Here is a 15,979-nt window from a genome sequence, read left to right as displayed (position 1 = left end):
GTTACACGTCTAGTAACTGTTGTACGCCTGAAACTAGTATAATATTCTATGTCGACTACCATTGAAAAATATTAAAAAAATAAATGTATTTTACACTGCACATAGAATTTTACTTACTGAAAGTAGAAAGAAACACATAAAGGGCCTCGGTTTCTTCACAAATTGTAATCTCTCTACTAAGTAAAAAAAAAAAAAATCGAGGGGTAGTCTGACCAATTTTAATTCTTAGCAACCTCTTTAAATATGTTAAATATTTAACAGAAAAAAAATAAACTTGTTAAACAAGGGAAGAAGCCACCACAGATATTTTTAACTAGACCTTGGTAAACTGAAAGACCAAAGTTCCCTTCTTTATTCAGCTGCAAGGATGACAGAGTCTCTATTTGGAACAAGTTACACACATCTAAACCTTTTATTTGAAAAGTAAATGAACAGAGTTGATAACACTGAAATGCCAATAACTCTAAAAAGAAAGAGCAGACCATCGGAGAATTTGGGTCGTCACTGGTTTCAGAGCTGAGACCGGAACACGAGAGGCTAACAGAGACTCAGGCGCCGTTCATAGATGTAAAATATTTTATTTGTAAATGGAGATCTTCTAAATCTGTGTCCACAAATTCCAAAACCCATAACACTCTGTATACTTCAAAAAATTCAATTTTTGCCAACATTAGATACTATTTTACAGAACAGAAAACAAAACAAAAACCCGGAGCGACAAATACTGGTAGGACGCCAGAATATTGTACAAGAGGAGAAAAATAGTCCAGGAACAAATTTCATACAGCTATTTATCAAGAGAAAAATATATACAATTGATTTATTCTGTAAGATAAAAATACATCATGCCATATACAAGTTCAGAACTGCATCACTGAATTGACCAACAGTTTACAGTCCACTTGAATTGTGCACACAAAAACTTCATTTTATATTTAGTCTGTGAAGTGTCAGTACCAGAACTGTAAGTACAAAATAAAAAGCTAACCTGGTTCAAAATGCTGATTAAGTTTCTACAAGCAAACACAAAACAGTGTTTTTTTTTTTTTTTATTAAAGAAATGTAAACAAACAGTTCATACAAACACATTTTTAAAATTACATCTTCCAAAACCCTATTGCCGGAGTCCTGCAGCTTGCAAGCGTAATCACGTCTCCCCCTCCCCCTCTTTTTTTTTTTTCCCCCCTCAATTTCTGTGTTAATAGAAGGCGAGAGTGTCAGATCTGAGCGGCCGCTACGCGATCCTGTACGTTACATGATTCCTCGCGGCCGGAAACAAAGTTCTAATCAAAACTACTTCTGCTGAAGAAAATTCAGCCTCCATTTGGGTGTGTTTTTAAGCAGTTATTCACAGTTATCACAAATTGTAAGCACAAAAAAAACCTGACTGGAGAAGTAGGGATGCAACAATATAATATGAAAAAATTAGTTTAAATTACCAAAACAGCTATAAAAGTTGTAGCCATGGCGTATGCTCCATCCTACCAGAGTAAGGTATATAAAACAAGTACTAATAGACTGCAGTTTCCAAAAACCCCGAGCACTCTAGGGTGAAATTTTGGTTACTCTAATGGCATATATAACAACACAAAATTATATTGTCACATCCCTATGAAGGTTTTATAAGCACCGAGCTGCTGCAGAGCCTGGTAGCATTTGGTCAATAACTATTTTTATACTGTATTTTTTTTCTCAAAATATTTACACATTTGTACAAAGTAACAGAGTTTGTTAGTTCTGCAGGTAACAGCAGCAGCTTGGCTTTCTTCTAACTTTTATTTAAAAATAGCTTCATTCACTTATTCAATAATAAATACAAAAAGTTTCTCTTATTTTACAGAAATCAAAAACTACAATAAACTGACTCATGGAATCAAGTATTTAAATGTATTTTAGTGCAAGTTATTATCCCTTAGCTCTATCCCTAAGGAAGTCATTTCAGTACATTCCTTGTTCAGTGGTGTCTACTTTATTTAAAAAATTTTTAAGTTAGAGGGCCTGCCCCTTTCAGATAAGGCCGTGGCCAGCACTTTGGACATCTCCCTTTCGCTGGTGATTTCAGTCTTACATTCATAGGAAGGGCCTGCCCCGGGGCAGGGCAGCCATCGGCTCTTTGCCCCAGTAAAAGTTTCTCCTCAGTGAGACTAATAAAACAACAAAACAACCCCACCCACAAAAAGAAAGAAAAAAAAAAAAGGAAAAAAACAAAAGTGCTGGACCGTCCTGGACCCTGGTCGACCTCCCGCTCCAGGAGAGCGGCTCGCGTGGCCACCTCCCGGCGCCGCTGTCGCCCGAACCGCCGAGGACCCGGAGCTCCCGGAAGCTAGTTTGCAAAGAGTCATAGAAAGAAAACAAAAACAGCTTTCTGTCTGCAAAATCCAAATGGTGTGCTGAATCGCTTCTTCCCAGGGACAAGCCGCCCGCCGAGGCGGCAAGGAATGCTTTCAGTTCATCCACTTGCGGCAGTTCACGGCGCCGCAGTGGCACGGGATCTTGTGCTGGTCGTCCTCGAAGTCGAACTTGTAGTCGTAGCAGAGCTGCCCACGGCAAAGACATAGAGTGAGAGGGGCCGGAGGCGGCCCCGGCCCGCACCTGCCCCCGGTCCCCGGCAGCCAGCAGCGCGGGGCCGGGAGAGGGACAGAGAGCAGCCTGGCCCCGAGGCGCAGAGGGCCCCAGGAGGCAGGAGGCTGTAGGCAAAGCTTGCACTGGCCCTGTGGGCCGAGGTGACTCACCCTTGCCAGCTAACGACCTCCTTCATCTTTACTGAAAAGAATATTTAAAGTGCATTCACGGGTTGCCAAATGGTCACTAACATCTCACAGGGACTCTGTTGTCAGGTAGGGGGAGTCGCCCAGTTTCCAGGGCACCAGCCCCTGGGCCCCGACAGGCCTCTGCGGGGCCCTCTGAGTAAAGGCCCCTCGGCGGCCCCCTGGGAAGACGCCTTTCTGCACCGGGACAGAACACGCGGCGGTGTTCGGGGAGCAGCTTCTCCTAACGATGGCCCTGCCAGCCACGGACGCAAGAAAGCTCAACTAGGGAGGGGCGGAGCCTGGGGCGACTGCAGCGGCCTGAGGCCACCAGCCCCGCCGGCTGGGGATGGGGATCGTGCACACTTCCTCAGTTACGCATCAGGGTACTTCAAGGTGTGCGAAACGGGCCCTGGGTTGACTCTTGATTTTAAACAAGGAATTCCAAAATGATTAAAAAACACAAGCGTGATCCCACAGCTCTGCTCAGAAAGGGCTGGGGGCTCCAACTCCCAACAAGAGAGGGTCCCCCAGAAACCCACACGCCCTGAGGGAGCGGCCCCAGGAACCCCAACTCCGGACCAGAGCCCAGACTCAGGCACTGCCGCGGCATGTGCTGATCAGTCGGCCAAAGACAGTCCAGAACCGTGTGTGAGGCGATCGAGACCGAGCTCTTGCCAGGTGACATGCTAGGCCGAAGTCGTGTGTGACACCAAAGAAATGCCTAGTTCAGCATTTAGTGTTTTGAAGAAAACAGTAACGGCAGCCAGAACGAAAGCCCGCTGCTCCCCAGACCCCGTGCGCGCGCAGATCGCAAGGCCACGAGGCCCCCATACTGCCCACGGCCTTCCTGTGATGTCACCGCTGCCACAGCGTTTCCCAAGACCTCGGGCAGCAACCCCATGACCACCTTCCAACGGTTACAGAGAAGGACCCTGCCCAACTACGGCCAGGGGAAGGGGGAAGGAGGAGCCGGGGTCAGATCACGTGAGGCCAGGCGAGAGACGCGGGACACAGCGCATGGGACGGAGGGGTGGCGGTCGACGCGCTCGGAGCTCCGTGCGGGGCGCAGGCTGGCCCCCCGGGGCGGCCTCGGGCGCCGGGCGCCCCTCGCTTACCTCCTCCCCTTTCTGGATCCTGCGGCTGGAGCTGATGATGATTTTGTGTCCTCTCTCGAAGGTCACCACTTCGGCCACACAGTTCGGCGCACACGAATGGTTGATGTATCTGCAAGCCACCATTTCAGAGAGCCGTTTATTGTAAAACAACTGCAAGAAGCTCGGAACGGAGTTTTTAAACTTTGAGTCTGTGGGGAAAAGTCTAATTACATCTCTTTATACCCCGTACAGAGACTAAAACATGCTTTACACAAAACTCCTTTGACACGTGTGTCGTGTCGGGACGGTGAGCCCGGCCAGACCCCTCCTCACCTCGCGGGGCCTCCCGTGAGCGTGGCGTCAATCACGTGGTCACTGTCCATGCGGAACATGTACACGCCACGGTTCTGAAAGAGACAGGCGGAGTTCCTCCCAGGGTCACGGGCACGGCGGGAGCCTGGGCTGGGAGGGGCTGGCGGGCGCCCTGACCACTCCCGCCGCGGGCCCCCCAGCGCCCCGTCAGCTGACACTGGCACGGCGGGAATGGGGAGCAGAGAGTGGGGGTGCTGCCTGTGAAGCGGGCTCATTGCCCGGCAGTCACAGCCACGCAGGCGCCACCGCCGAATGGGAAGAACGTCCGGAACACTGCGCCTCGCAGGCCCTGCCGCTAAGGCCCCGCCCTGCAGGGCGTGCGGCCGTCGGGGACGGAGGGGCGGCTGCGGCACGTACCTGAGACTCGTAAAGCTTCTCTTTTCTGTTTGCGACTTCGTTTCGAATGATGGTCCCAATGTATTCGATGACCATGGTGTGCTTCTCGATGTCCCTAGCAGCATACAGGCCCAGTCCCTGGGGGGAAATGTGTGCGCACGCGCACCTGTCACAAGGACGCCGCGCCTCCTGGGACAGCAGACCTGCGCTCTCACCCAGACGGCGCGTCGAAAGCCACGCGGAAGCTTCACCTGGACTCAGGTGACCTTTCCGGTTGAATAACATGCTGCCACCTGCAACGTGAGGCCACCTGGAAGCTACGCCGCCACTGCCCTGTTTCTTTTTCACAGAGTTCGACGCCGCTGACCGGCCGTGTCCCCTTCCACGTGATGCAGTGCTGAGACCTCACCGACGGAACACGCTAGTGGCTTCTGGCATTTACCTTGTCCCACCACTACTTCTACAGGGACCTGACATGACGACAAACTTAATGAAGAAGAAACGGCCACCCGTGAGGAGTCACGGACACACAGTCAACAGGTTTCGCGCTCGGCCCTGAGTTCCTGGGGGCGAAGAGCAGCGGGACAAGCTGCTTCGCTCTAATCAGCAGCGGAGTTGGAAAGAAAGTTCCCGGGAAAGCCAATTTTTTCTGTAACGTGAAATACCGAGGCTGCTGAAGCGAAGCATGGGCATGCGCACGGGGACGAGGCCGCCGCCTCCCCTCCGCCAGCGCGGCGTCTGCCTGCGGCCCGGACAGCCACACACGTGTGCAGCATCTACAGTTTCTACCAGCACGAACTCTGGGAAACACACACTGAAGAAAACATGGGTAATTCCACGACTGTCCGTGTTTTCTCCCCAACCTGAGTGTCCGCCTCTCAACGAAAACGGACCCAAAAGTAGTGGAAAAGGAAGCCCCTGTGCCCCCCGCCCCACACGCTCCCGTCAGGCAGCCTTGGAGGAAGGGCCGCCAACAGAGGCTGCAGTCGGTGAGTTAAATTATCTTCTGAAAGAAAAATGCGTGATTTATCTGTTCAATTCCAGACGTGACTCGGAGGTGAGCAAGCGACGTGAGGGGCGTGCGTGAAGAGCGACATGGCCTGCCGCGGCGGACGAGCTCAGTGGGCACACGGATCCGCGCGCAGAGGAAGACTCGGGGCGCAGGAGCGTGGGGGGGGTCAGAAGCCAGGTTAATAGGGATGTGTTACTTACTAAATGGCTATTCACCGGAAGAAAATAAAGTTGTCTTAAATGTAAAAGATCCAATTTCTGGGGGGAAAAAAACTTAAAAAATACTATGTACACAATCTACACTCCAAAATGAGAAAGTATAAAACACTCTTTTGATTATAAAAAAATTAAAACTTTTTAAGAAAAAGAATACCACCCTGGTAGCCAGATGTTTTGCAGGGGAAATTCTCTAAGAGCGTGATTCTTACAAATTGAAGAATGGACAAGACATGAACATGCCATTTGCTGAAGAGCAAATCCCAGTGGCAGACGTGGAAAGGGGCTCATTCCTCAGCAGCCCCAAGTGCAATTCAAGTAACACCAGTCGACACTTGGCAGGCGGGCTGGCACCAGGGAAGGGTGGAGCCGCCCCGGACGGGCGCCCACGACGCCCTCTGCGGGAATGAGCTCGCCAGCACAGCCTCATTGACCAACGGGAAAGCACCTCTGCTTTACGCCCAACTTAACTCTGGGGAAACGGCCCGGGGGCGACGCTGTCCACACACGGGGCACCTGTACGAGGTCTGGGCAGTGACGCTGTTTTGTTAAAAATGGCAAAGAAAACGAGTGCTCAGCACTCATGGAGCGATCTGACTACGGTTCGCCAACATCACGGACTGTCACAGCCATGAGACACACAGATACGGCTCGGCTGATCTGCAGACTCTGAGTATTAGTGAGGAAGGCAGGCACAGAGAGGTGTCAATGACACTTCTACTGCGATACTCATGGGCACGCGTACCCTGTTCAGACAGCGGCACCTCGTTGCCTGGGATGTGGGCAGAAGGAAAAAGGCCGAATAACAAGCTTTCCAAAAAGAACACGCCTAACACAGGCCATCAAGAAACCATCGAATGACAGAGTGAAACTGGCACTGATGGGCGGGAGTGGCCGGGACGAGCTCCGGGAGACAGTGGGAGGCGGCTGGGCCAGCAGGGCCGGGACCCACTGCCGGGGGCAGACGGGGCGCGGACCTGGCCGAGAGGCGACAGTCTGGAGAAAACAGCAGAAAGGAAAAAAGACCTTGTGTCCACAAAACATGAAAACAAGATGCCAGGTAACACAATCGGGAGCAGGAAGTGCTCTTGGCTAACTTTGCTTTTAATACAAAAGAAAGTGCAGGAGGTGAAGTGGATGTCTCTGGACAAGGACACGGGAGCGGGAGGAGGGGAAGGCGAGGGCCTGGCAGCTGGAAGTGGGGGCTGCGGCCCAGGGCCGGAGCAGGAAGGCTGGACCCCCGCCTGCAGGCTGCACCAAGGCCCTGGGATGCTGCTGCTGGAGCTGGGGCTCCACACTGCGAGAAGCCAGGTCTCAGGGGCCCAGTGTCTGTCCACGAGTGCAGACAGACAGACGTGTGGGCACCGAGAGAAGAGAACACGGCGCTTCCCAGACGAAGGCCACCTCGCTCCAGACTGCAAGGGCTCACCAAGTGCGGAGAGCGACACGTTAAAAAGCACATTTCCGTAAAATGCCCCAAAATCTTTCAGAGAAGAGAAAGGTTCCAAGGAATCTGAACGAGCACAGACAAAACGTGGATCAGATTTCGATGCTTTGGATCTGGGCCATCAGGCCCAGCTTAAGAGACAACGAGCAGACGGCGGCGTCGCTCGGCAATCAGGAACTTGGAGGGCGACCGGGCCAAGGGCCTGAAGATATCTGGCCAAGTGGGAGCTCTGGGTGTCCGCCCCGGGAGACCGCAGAGGAGAGCGACCGCAGACGTCATGTACACACTCAGCCTGCAGGTGGCTTTATCTGTGAGACGTCCCTTGACCTACCCACCCGGTACCAGGTAACAATTTCACGACAAGGCTTCCAAAAGATAACTTCCCACGTGGGAGCACCTTCTGAAAACATTTTCACTGCGCTGTTCACGTCACATGAAATAGCTCTAGTGAACTCTCCACAAACCCAGTGCGCCCAGTGCAGTGCCACCCAAAGGCGCCCAGCCTGCAGCTGCGTCGCCCGCGTCCCAGACTAACGAGATGGGATGTGGTGTCGAAAACGGGATCCTGCTCCTGCAGCCGCATGAAGCCCTCGTCCACACGCCGCATGTCGGGGTCTCCCGACCGCCAGGTCCTGTCCCCCCCCACCCCCCTGTTCCTGAGAACAAAGTCGCCGCTCACCTGGATCCGGGACCGGGCCAGGTACACGTTGGACTTCCACTCGGTCTTCATCTTCCGGTACTGTGACGACTTCGAGTGGACGAACTGCTTGCTGTACGGGGCGTTCAGCTCCCCGGTGACGGTGCTCTGAAAGGACTTCGAGGTGCTGGTGCTGTTCAAGGTGTGCGGCCTGCAGACGGCGGCGTGCCAGCAGGGAAGACAAAAGGGAACTGAAGAGACCTCTGACTGGGCGCAGGGCGGCAGGCGCGCGCCCGCTGACACGCACGACCGGACCGGGGACCGCCCAGCGGAGCCATGCGGCGGCCCTCGGAAGCGGCCGGGCAGACGCAGCCAGACGCGGCAGGGTTCGGAAGCAGCAGGCAGACCAAGCACGGACCCGCCACGCCGCCGAGGAGCCCTGGGCCGTACTATGTGAAGTCAAAACAAAATACCTTAACACAAACCTCTTGACATGGGCACTCATTTTAGGTTCGGAACGGGCACAGCCGGTGGGGTTGACGGCGAGGGGCAGTTCCATGAGAGGGTTCCGGCCGTACCGGAAGGTGTAGTTCTCGCATGCCTCGACCCCCGGGAGCTGGAACGAAGCAGAACAGACGTGCGTCAGCGCCTGCGACCGACGCCACAGGCAGTCGAGCTGGCCGCAGGATGGCCATCCGTGCGCTTCGTGGAAATAGCCTGGGAACGTTTTCCAAACGTGGGTAAGAGCGTGGTCTCTCCGTTCTCGTTCACAGGTCAGCCCGCACGCAGGTCTACGTGAGTGCGAATCTGGAAATGGAGTCTCAGAGCAGAACCCGGTAAAATGCCGGCCATGCCCGTGAAGGAAAAGGTCGGCCGCGGGACCGCCGACCTGCACGCCCGTGGGGTTTCGGGGTGAGGCCTCCAGCCTGCCCGAGCGCAGGGAGGGAGCCGTTCGCAGCTTTGTTCTCTTGCCTGGGCCAACACGGACTTCTCCGTCTTTGTTTGGAATTTTAAAACTCTCTTAGAAGTCACCTGTATGGTTTACTCTCCTGCTCCTGTCTCACTTTTCAGTCTGACCATGACGTGATGTGGTCCTCTCTGTCCTAGGAGTACAAGCGGTCCCTTAAGACTTACTTGTAAAATAATTCGTATGTTCAAGGTCTTTTGTAGAACATACTTCTTGTGAACATGTTTCTCTACAGCACAGCAGATGCACATCATTCAGAGAGGGCTCTACCACAGGGAGCGGCGGGCCTTTCGCTCGGTGGCGTCTGGGATCTCTTTCGCTTCTCCCAAGAAAAGTCGTCCATTATTTCTTATTCTCAAAAACAGTGCCTTATAATCAGGCAATTTTCCAAAAGCACCGTGTGTAGACTCTTGGCCAACATGTTTGTCATCTCCAAAGGTGACAAAGTGATGTCAGAGAAGACTGAGTGCTGTAACCCGGCCGCCCCGTTGTCACGAACCCCGGGATGAGGGCGAGACTGGCTGAGAACATGCCAGCATCTGCGGAAGTGCAGAACCGCCCCGCCCCGCCCCGCCCACCCTTTGCCCTGGAAGAGGACCTGAGGGGCGGGGACACCTCACAAGTGGGCGCTAACAGTCACAGCGCTGCTGGTGGTCCGCACGCAGCGGCACAGCCTCCCCGCGCCATGAGCACCGCAGCAGGTGCTCAGGTGGACGCTGGCGAGCTGGCCCACACGAGACACTCACCGATTCCGCTATCCGCGCCACCGCAGACACTGTCAGGCCAAACAGATCTTCACCTTTTAAATACGCTGGGAAGAGTTGCAGCATTTCGGATTTTTTTCTCACACACGCCACGGGCTCCAGAATTTTGTCCCAAACACCTACGTATAGACAAAAAAAAGGTTTTTATGACAGACTTGCTCTTAACGTTGAGGCAAGCAGGATGCAGAATAAAAACAAACAAAGACTCCCTAGTCGCCAAGATAGGCCTCTGGGCATCGATGCGACCTGCCAAGCATTACCTGCCTCACAGCTGGTAGCAGCTTATTTTAAAGACTTTATGAAATTTTGGGGGAAAGAATATGTTACATTAAGGAAATTGAGCAGTAAAAGTGGAAAAGAAAGTTTAACTGAAATTTATGCAAATAGTTAATTCATTTTCATACTATACACAACATGTTAGATTTTCAAATATCCAATTAATAACACATCTAGAAATAATCCTTTCCTGATTTAAATTAAACCATAAAATTTATATTTCCTTTGGAATCATCTTTCAGCATTTCACATATTTTTTTGAAAACAGCTAACCTTTAAAAAAGCAGTTCCTCAATACTTCCTACATCAGTAAAAATGACAGTGACGATCTAGACTAGTGTCTAATTTCTAGCTCTAAATCTTTAAAAATCTGATGCTCCTGAGATAAGACAACGTACACAATATGCTTCAAGGATGGGTCCTGCCTTCCGGATGCCATTAAGAAGAGGGTCCCCGATGGAGAAGACGAGAAACCTTTATTGACGAATCATCCCACTTATTTTGTCAGCTCTATGTTTGAACACGTTCTGCTTTAGATTAAGTCTAGCATGTGTTTAGACGGTGGATTTGCATCTTTCCGTGAAAAGGCCACGTCTGTTGCTAAGTACGAAACACACATGAGACACACGCGGAGCGCACGGGCGGCGGCTCCTACCTTTGGGCGAGGTGTCGCTCAGGACGAGGTCTTCGTGGCCCTGCTCCACGACCCTGATGACGAACGCAGGGCGCCCGTCCTTCTCCTCGATGGAGCACAGGTAGCGGCAGCGCCGGTTGGCGTGGCGCGTGCTCCAGTAGAGCCGGCTGGCCTCGTAGCCCACGGGGAAGAGCGCCTTCGGTGAGTGGAAGGCCGGCATCTGCTGCGGGAGCAGCTGGCCCAGCGCGTGGAAGATGAGGCTCCCGACGCGGAAGGTGTGCTCCCGCTCCCCCCGCTGCACGAGGCTCGCGATCTGCCGCACCTCGTCCCGCTGCACGTACACCCGCCTGAAGACCGCGAAGTAGCTCAGCTCCTGCTCGTGAACCCCCTTGGGCTTGTGCATGGGGCAAAGCATAGTTTTATCCTTAAAAAACATGCACTGTGCTTTAATGGCACAGGTGAAGTGGTAAGTGTTGGCGCAGCGAAACCGGTGGCAGCCGCTGGTGGCGCCCATTTTGTGGCAGAAGACACATTTCATCTGCAGGCCCCTCCTCAGCGCGAGCTCCACGTTCATTAAGGCGCCGGCCTGGGTCTCGTAGACCTCCGTGGACCACAGGGCACAGTTCAGGTGGACCCACAGATCGAGGTCAAGGTTGAGCAGCCTTGCTGGTCCATCGGTCAGGCCGTCGCCTTCCTCGTGACAAAAGCAGCACTTCCGGTAGTCTCTGGGCACAGGGTCAGGCCTGAGAGAAGTGCCCAGTTTCTTGAGAAACTCGTCTATTTCATCCTCGCAAGGCGGCTTGAATGTCCCCTTGGGGATCACGATGTGAATGCTCCATTTCTTCCATCTCATTCCTCTCCACTTCTTATTTACCGGCCTGCAGTCCTCAAACCCACCATGGACAGTTCTCAGCCGAGGCTTCAACTTGACCGTGACCTTCAGCTCATCTGGCTTTGCCTCCACTTTGGCCGCTTCGAAAGCGGGAGGGAACGTGGCAGGGGGTGACGCGGGGGGCGACGCGCTGGCGGGGAGCTGCGGGAGGCAGTGGACGTCCAGCGCCGAGACGTTGTTGCTGTACCGATGGAGTATTCTGGAAGGCGCCTCTCTCAGCGGCGGCGGCGACGGAGGAGCAGGCTCCTGGGCAGTAAACAGACATGGAAGAGGGGCAGTCACACGCTCTGAAGGCAAGTCTCATTCCGACAAGCAGCCCGGCGACGCGGTCTAACGGCGCGGGAGGGTGGAGAGGGTCAGTGAGCGGGGTGGGGGGGTGGACGACTGAGGCGTTTGGCACTGAGAGCGCAGGGGCCGATGGGAGAGCCAGCGCAGCGGCCCCTCCCCAGGCTCGTCCGGCCGCCATGCCTGCAGCCCGCTCTGCCTCCCCCTTCCCGGGGGAGCCTCTTTCTCGCCATGACCAAGCCGCCAGTCAGCGCTGCGGGGCAGCGAGCTAACTTCATTTGTACGATGGAACAGTGATTGTGTTAAACCAAGAACTTCGAAATAGCTTCCTCTCTGAGGTCACCCCGCTCTCTGAAATTCCTTCCTGTTAAACTCGGGCTTAATTAACTGGCGTACGTGTGAAGCCAGGGAAAGATGGGCCCCGCCAGTGAATCCACCTCCGTCTTTCCGGCTGCTGAAAGCTGAGCTGAGAGAAGCTCTAGCTGACCCACAAGCCCCCTCTCCTCACATCCCGCCCGGACGAGGGATCTGAGAAAAGACACCTCACGTAGACCCCAGGAGCAGGCGGGGATTACACACTGACAAACTGGTGAAAACACCATTTCTTCTCTGGTATGGACTCACAAGTTCTAAGGTAAAGTCTAAACTTATCTGGCATATAACTTGGATTTCATTGTAGTAGGGTCTACTGCCTATTAAAAATATAAGAGTCTCCAGAACATTCTTCTAAGACAGACACATGAGAGCACTAACCTAGAGGGAGGAATGACAGGCAGTGTTACTGCACGAGGGGAAAGCTTCAGCACAAATGATTAAAAATAGATCGTCCGCCATACCGATGGCTAACTAACAGACACTGAAAAGGTGCTCAATGTCACTAATCATCGGACAAATGCAAACCAAAACCACAATGAGAGATCGCCTCACACCTGTCAGAATGACCATCATCAATAAATCAACAAACACATGGGCTGGCGAGGATGCGGAGAACGGGAACCTCATGCACTGCCGGCGGGAATGTAAACTGGTGCAGCTGCTACGGAAAACAGGATGGAGCATCCTCAAAAAATAAAAAGTGAAACATATGACCTAGCAATTCCACTCTGGGTGTTAATCCAAAGGAAAACAAAACACGAATTCGATAAGGCACACACACCCCTATGTTCACTGAAGAGTGATTTACAGTAGCCAAGACTTGGGAGCACCCTAGGCGTCCATCAATAGAGGAACGGATAAAGAAGAGGCGGACAGTCTATGGTGGACTATTAGTCAGCCATAAGAAGAACGAACCCTGCTATCGGCAACATAGACCTAGAAAGTATTATGCTCAGTGAAATAAATCAAAGGAAGATGAACACCATACGATTTCACTTACAGGAGGAATCTAAAAACCAAAAGAAACGAGACAGAAACAAACTCACTGATCAGAGAACAAACTGATATACCAGACGGGAGGGGGATTGGGGGGCGGATCGGCAAAAAAAAGAGAAGAGATTTAAGAAGTGCAAATTGCCAGCTGTAAAAATCGCCGTGGGGGTGTAAAGTGCGGCAGCGGGAACACGGCTGTGCAGTCACCCGTGCACGGTGTCCGACGGGCACCGGACCCCGCGGGGCGATCACTTCATGAAGTACATAAATGTCGCTGCACGTTTGAAAGTAACGTGATAATGTATGTCAACTAACTGAAAAATTATCAAGAAAAAAAGACACAATTGTTCTAGAAAAACAAATGTCCACATCAACTACACGCTTAGATACTTAAATGACACAAAATCAAGTAAAGTAGACCAGCATTTCCACCAGATGAGCAAAATAATTCCTCTCCAAAACATATGAATACACCTAAATCAGTGGGATGAGATCATAAAGAGCAATGTTTTATAGTTATAATTTAATTGTTAAGTGAATAAATAAAATTAAAGATGTTAGTGCTTGTGTTTTATTCAACTCTGAACTTCTAAGACATAATTCAAGTCTACCCACTCGTCATATAAATTGAACTTATTTAATCTCAAATGGCGACCTGGACAGCGGGTTTTCAAAACCACTTTCCCAGGCTGAGCAGCTTCTGCTCGGCTTGCCGAGGCGGGGTGCTCCAGGGCCCCGGCCTCCGCCCACATGCCGGGCACCCAGAAGCCACGCCCTGCCACTGACTGAGGCTGTCCGAACTTACCTTGCTTTCTGGGTGTTTTGCTTGTGCGGTCGAAGAATAAAGGATAAAGCAGTTATTACTACAAAAGACAATGTCCTTCTCCACTCTACTGGCGGTGTCTCGGGACTCCTGAAAAGCAGAGAGAACGAGTGGGGATGTCAGCGAGTCACAACGTACCTTCCCGTCTTGGAAGAGTAACTGCGGGCCCATATTCAGCACATGATAACTTAGCCACAGAGACAATAAATTTGTAAAAGTAAATTTTACTATCTACATTCCACCCATTTAAACACGTGGCGCTCGTACTACTCGATGCAGAGCTGCCGCAGCTACCTGGTTTTAAGCTCGAGCACGGCAAACACGCTGGCGCTGCCAGCAGGGACACGGGCCCCTGGGGCCGACGTGGGAGCAGAGCAGGACCCGGGGCGCACCCTGGGGCGGACGACCCAGTACCTGGTTCACGCAGGCCAGGTCCCGGCAGGACTTCCGCACGCCGCCCCCGAGGACGACCACTTTGCAGTGACAGCACCACTGCGTCCTGCGCGCCGCGCTTCCTGGGCCCCCGTGGCCCGAGTCCTTGTATCCGGGGAGGCCTGCAACACAGGGGACAGCGTGAGACCGCCCGTGAGCGCGCGGCGTGGGCAGCCAGCCCCGCATGGCTGTCCGGCCGGAGGGGTGCCAGGCACGGCCCCACGGGCTCTGGGGGACGCTGTGGCAGGAGGTGTGGGGGGGCCACCCCGCCAGCGTGCCAGCATCCGGCCGAGGTACAACGGGAGTCGGGGAAGAGATGCGGTTATCCCTCGAGGGTGAGGATGACACAAAACATTTCGCGGGGTCTGTGGGGCGGTGATGTCTGAATGGGGAGTGGACGGGGCCCTGATGGACTCGGCGTCTTCATCTTCTTCTTTCTTGTCCTTTTCTTTTTCCCCTTCTCTTCTGGGATTATGTCAGAATACAGCTGTGACTCGGAGCGTTCAGGGGCCGAGGTGAGAACGCGAGGACTCGGAGAGCGCGCGAGGCGTCCGCAGGGCGCCGTTACGGGGCCGCGGAGGCGGGAAGGGATGAGCAGAGGGACACGGGGTGGGACAAGCAGCTGGGGGCTGCACGTCCAGCCCTGCAACCTGGGCCGCTCAGGAGGAGCCGGAGGATGAAGGCCAAGGAGCCGCTGGTCGCAGACAGGCAGGCAGGGCAGAGGCGGGACCAGGACGAGGCCAGCCCCGGAGCACAGGGGAGGCGGGGAGGGAGGCGGCAGCACGCAGGCCCGGGGGACGGCCCGCGTGCCTTGGAGGTGGGGCAGGCGCGAACAAATCCCTGGGAACAGAAGGACCCTAGGGAGACAGTGCAGGGGCCGCTGGGAAGGTGACGGTGACGGTGCAGAAGGCAAAGGACGCACGGGAAGACGCGGCCTTGCTGTGGGGGGCGGGGGCTGGGGTGCGAGAAACGGGAGCTGCTCGAGGGGCGCCCGGCGCGGGGCTGGCAGGCGCACACTTCCTGGCTGACACCGTGACGCCACGGACGTCCCAAAGCGCTGACGGCCGGATCACACCACCGACCACAGGGCGCCCGCGTGAGGCCCGCTACCGAAGACCGCACACCTGTTCCTTGTTACACAGCTCAGTGAGATTTTAAAGAGCGAAGGCACGACTTGTGGGCCGAGGACGAATGTGGGTTAAAACGCAAACCAGCTCACCATTGCTCGTTGGAGGAAACGGAGCACTAGGCGGCTTCAGCCGGTAGGAAGCGGCTAGTCTGGGAGGGTTTGCGGATCCTGGTGGAGGCCCACGAAGAAACACATGCGGTCGATACTCCAAACACGGGGTCACTCTGTGGCCACTGACCAAGCCCGCGGGCGGGACGTCTGGAGCGGTACTAACCTCGTAGCTGTTGGGGATGCGGACGTGGAGAAGGTCGGAAAACGCAGCCACGACGCTACTAATGTTCTGCAACACAAGGGCAAAGGCCGCGTCACGACCCAGGGACCGCCGCAGGCGGCACACTCCGGGTAACTGCTGTCTGCATGCGACATGCCGCGCAAGCAAACCCAACGACGTTTCAGACTTGGAAGTCTCAGGAGAACGAGACTTTTAACAGACCGATATCCAAGTAAAACTTTCAGAAATGAATCCTCCAACAGGGATTCGAGGTG

At 53.7% G+C, this 15,979-nt stretch overlaps 1 protein-coding gene across 14 annotated transcripts in view; it reads right to left on the bottom strand.

Annotated features, from left to right (window-relative positions):
• Nucleotides 1–558: 558 nt before the first annotated feature.
• KMT2C (lysine methyltransferase 2C) overlaps nucleotides 559–15,979 on the bottom strand; it is a 194,036-nt gene continuing 178,615 nt past the window's right edge. For 12 of the 14 annotated variants that reach the window (XM_016163899.2, XM_036230623.1, XM_016163907.2 and 9 more), the window contains 11 exons: nucleotides 15,524–15,773; nucleotides 14,287–14,426; nucleotides 13,855–13,962; nucleotides 10,526–11,642; nucleotides 9,577–9,713; nucleotides 8,337–8,479; nucleotides 7,906–8,074; nucleotides 4,574–4,690; nucleotides 4,178–4,251; nucleotides 3,866–3,974; nucleotides 559–2,537 (listed from right to left, as the gene is read on the bottom strand). In XM_016163899.2, the coding sequence (XP_016019385.2) occupies nucleotides 2,445–2,537; nucleotides 3,866–3,974; nucleotides 4,178–4,251; nucleotides 4,574–4,690; nucleotides 7,906–8,074; nucleotides 8,337–8,479; nucleotides 9,577–9,713; nucleotides 10,526–11,642; nucleotides 13,855–13,962; nucleotides 14,287–14,426; nucleotides 15,524–15,773 (2,457 nt within the window). In that variant the 3' untranslated portion in view covers nucleotides 559–2,444. Of the gene's footprint in view, nucleotides 2,538–3,865; nucleotides 4,054–4,177; nucleotides 4,252–4,573; nucleotides 4,691–7,905; nucleotides 8,075–8,336; nucleotides 8,480–9,576; nucleotides 9,714–10,525; nucleotides 11,643–13,854; nucleotides 13,963–14,286; nucleotides 14,427–15,523; nucleotides 15,774–15,979 lie in introns of those variants that run through there. The other 2 variants (XM_016163904.2, XM_016163910.2) reach the window with 2 other exon arrangements.

This window comes from Rousettus aegyptiacus, unplaced genomic scaffold (assembly GCF_014176215.1).
Source record: "Rousettus aegyptiacus isolate mRouAeg1 unplaced genomic scaffold, mRouAeg1.p scaffold_m13_p_13, whole genome shotgun sequence".
NCBI lineage: Eukaryota > Metazoa > Chordata > Mammalia > Chiroptera > Pteropodidae > Rousettus > Rousettus aegyptiacus.
The sequence above is the reverse complement of the archived record's forward strand: the minus strand, read 5'-3'. Positions and strand labels throughout refer to the sequence as shown.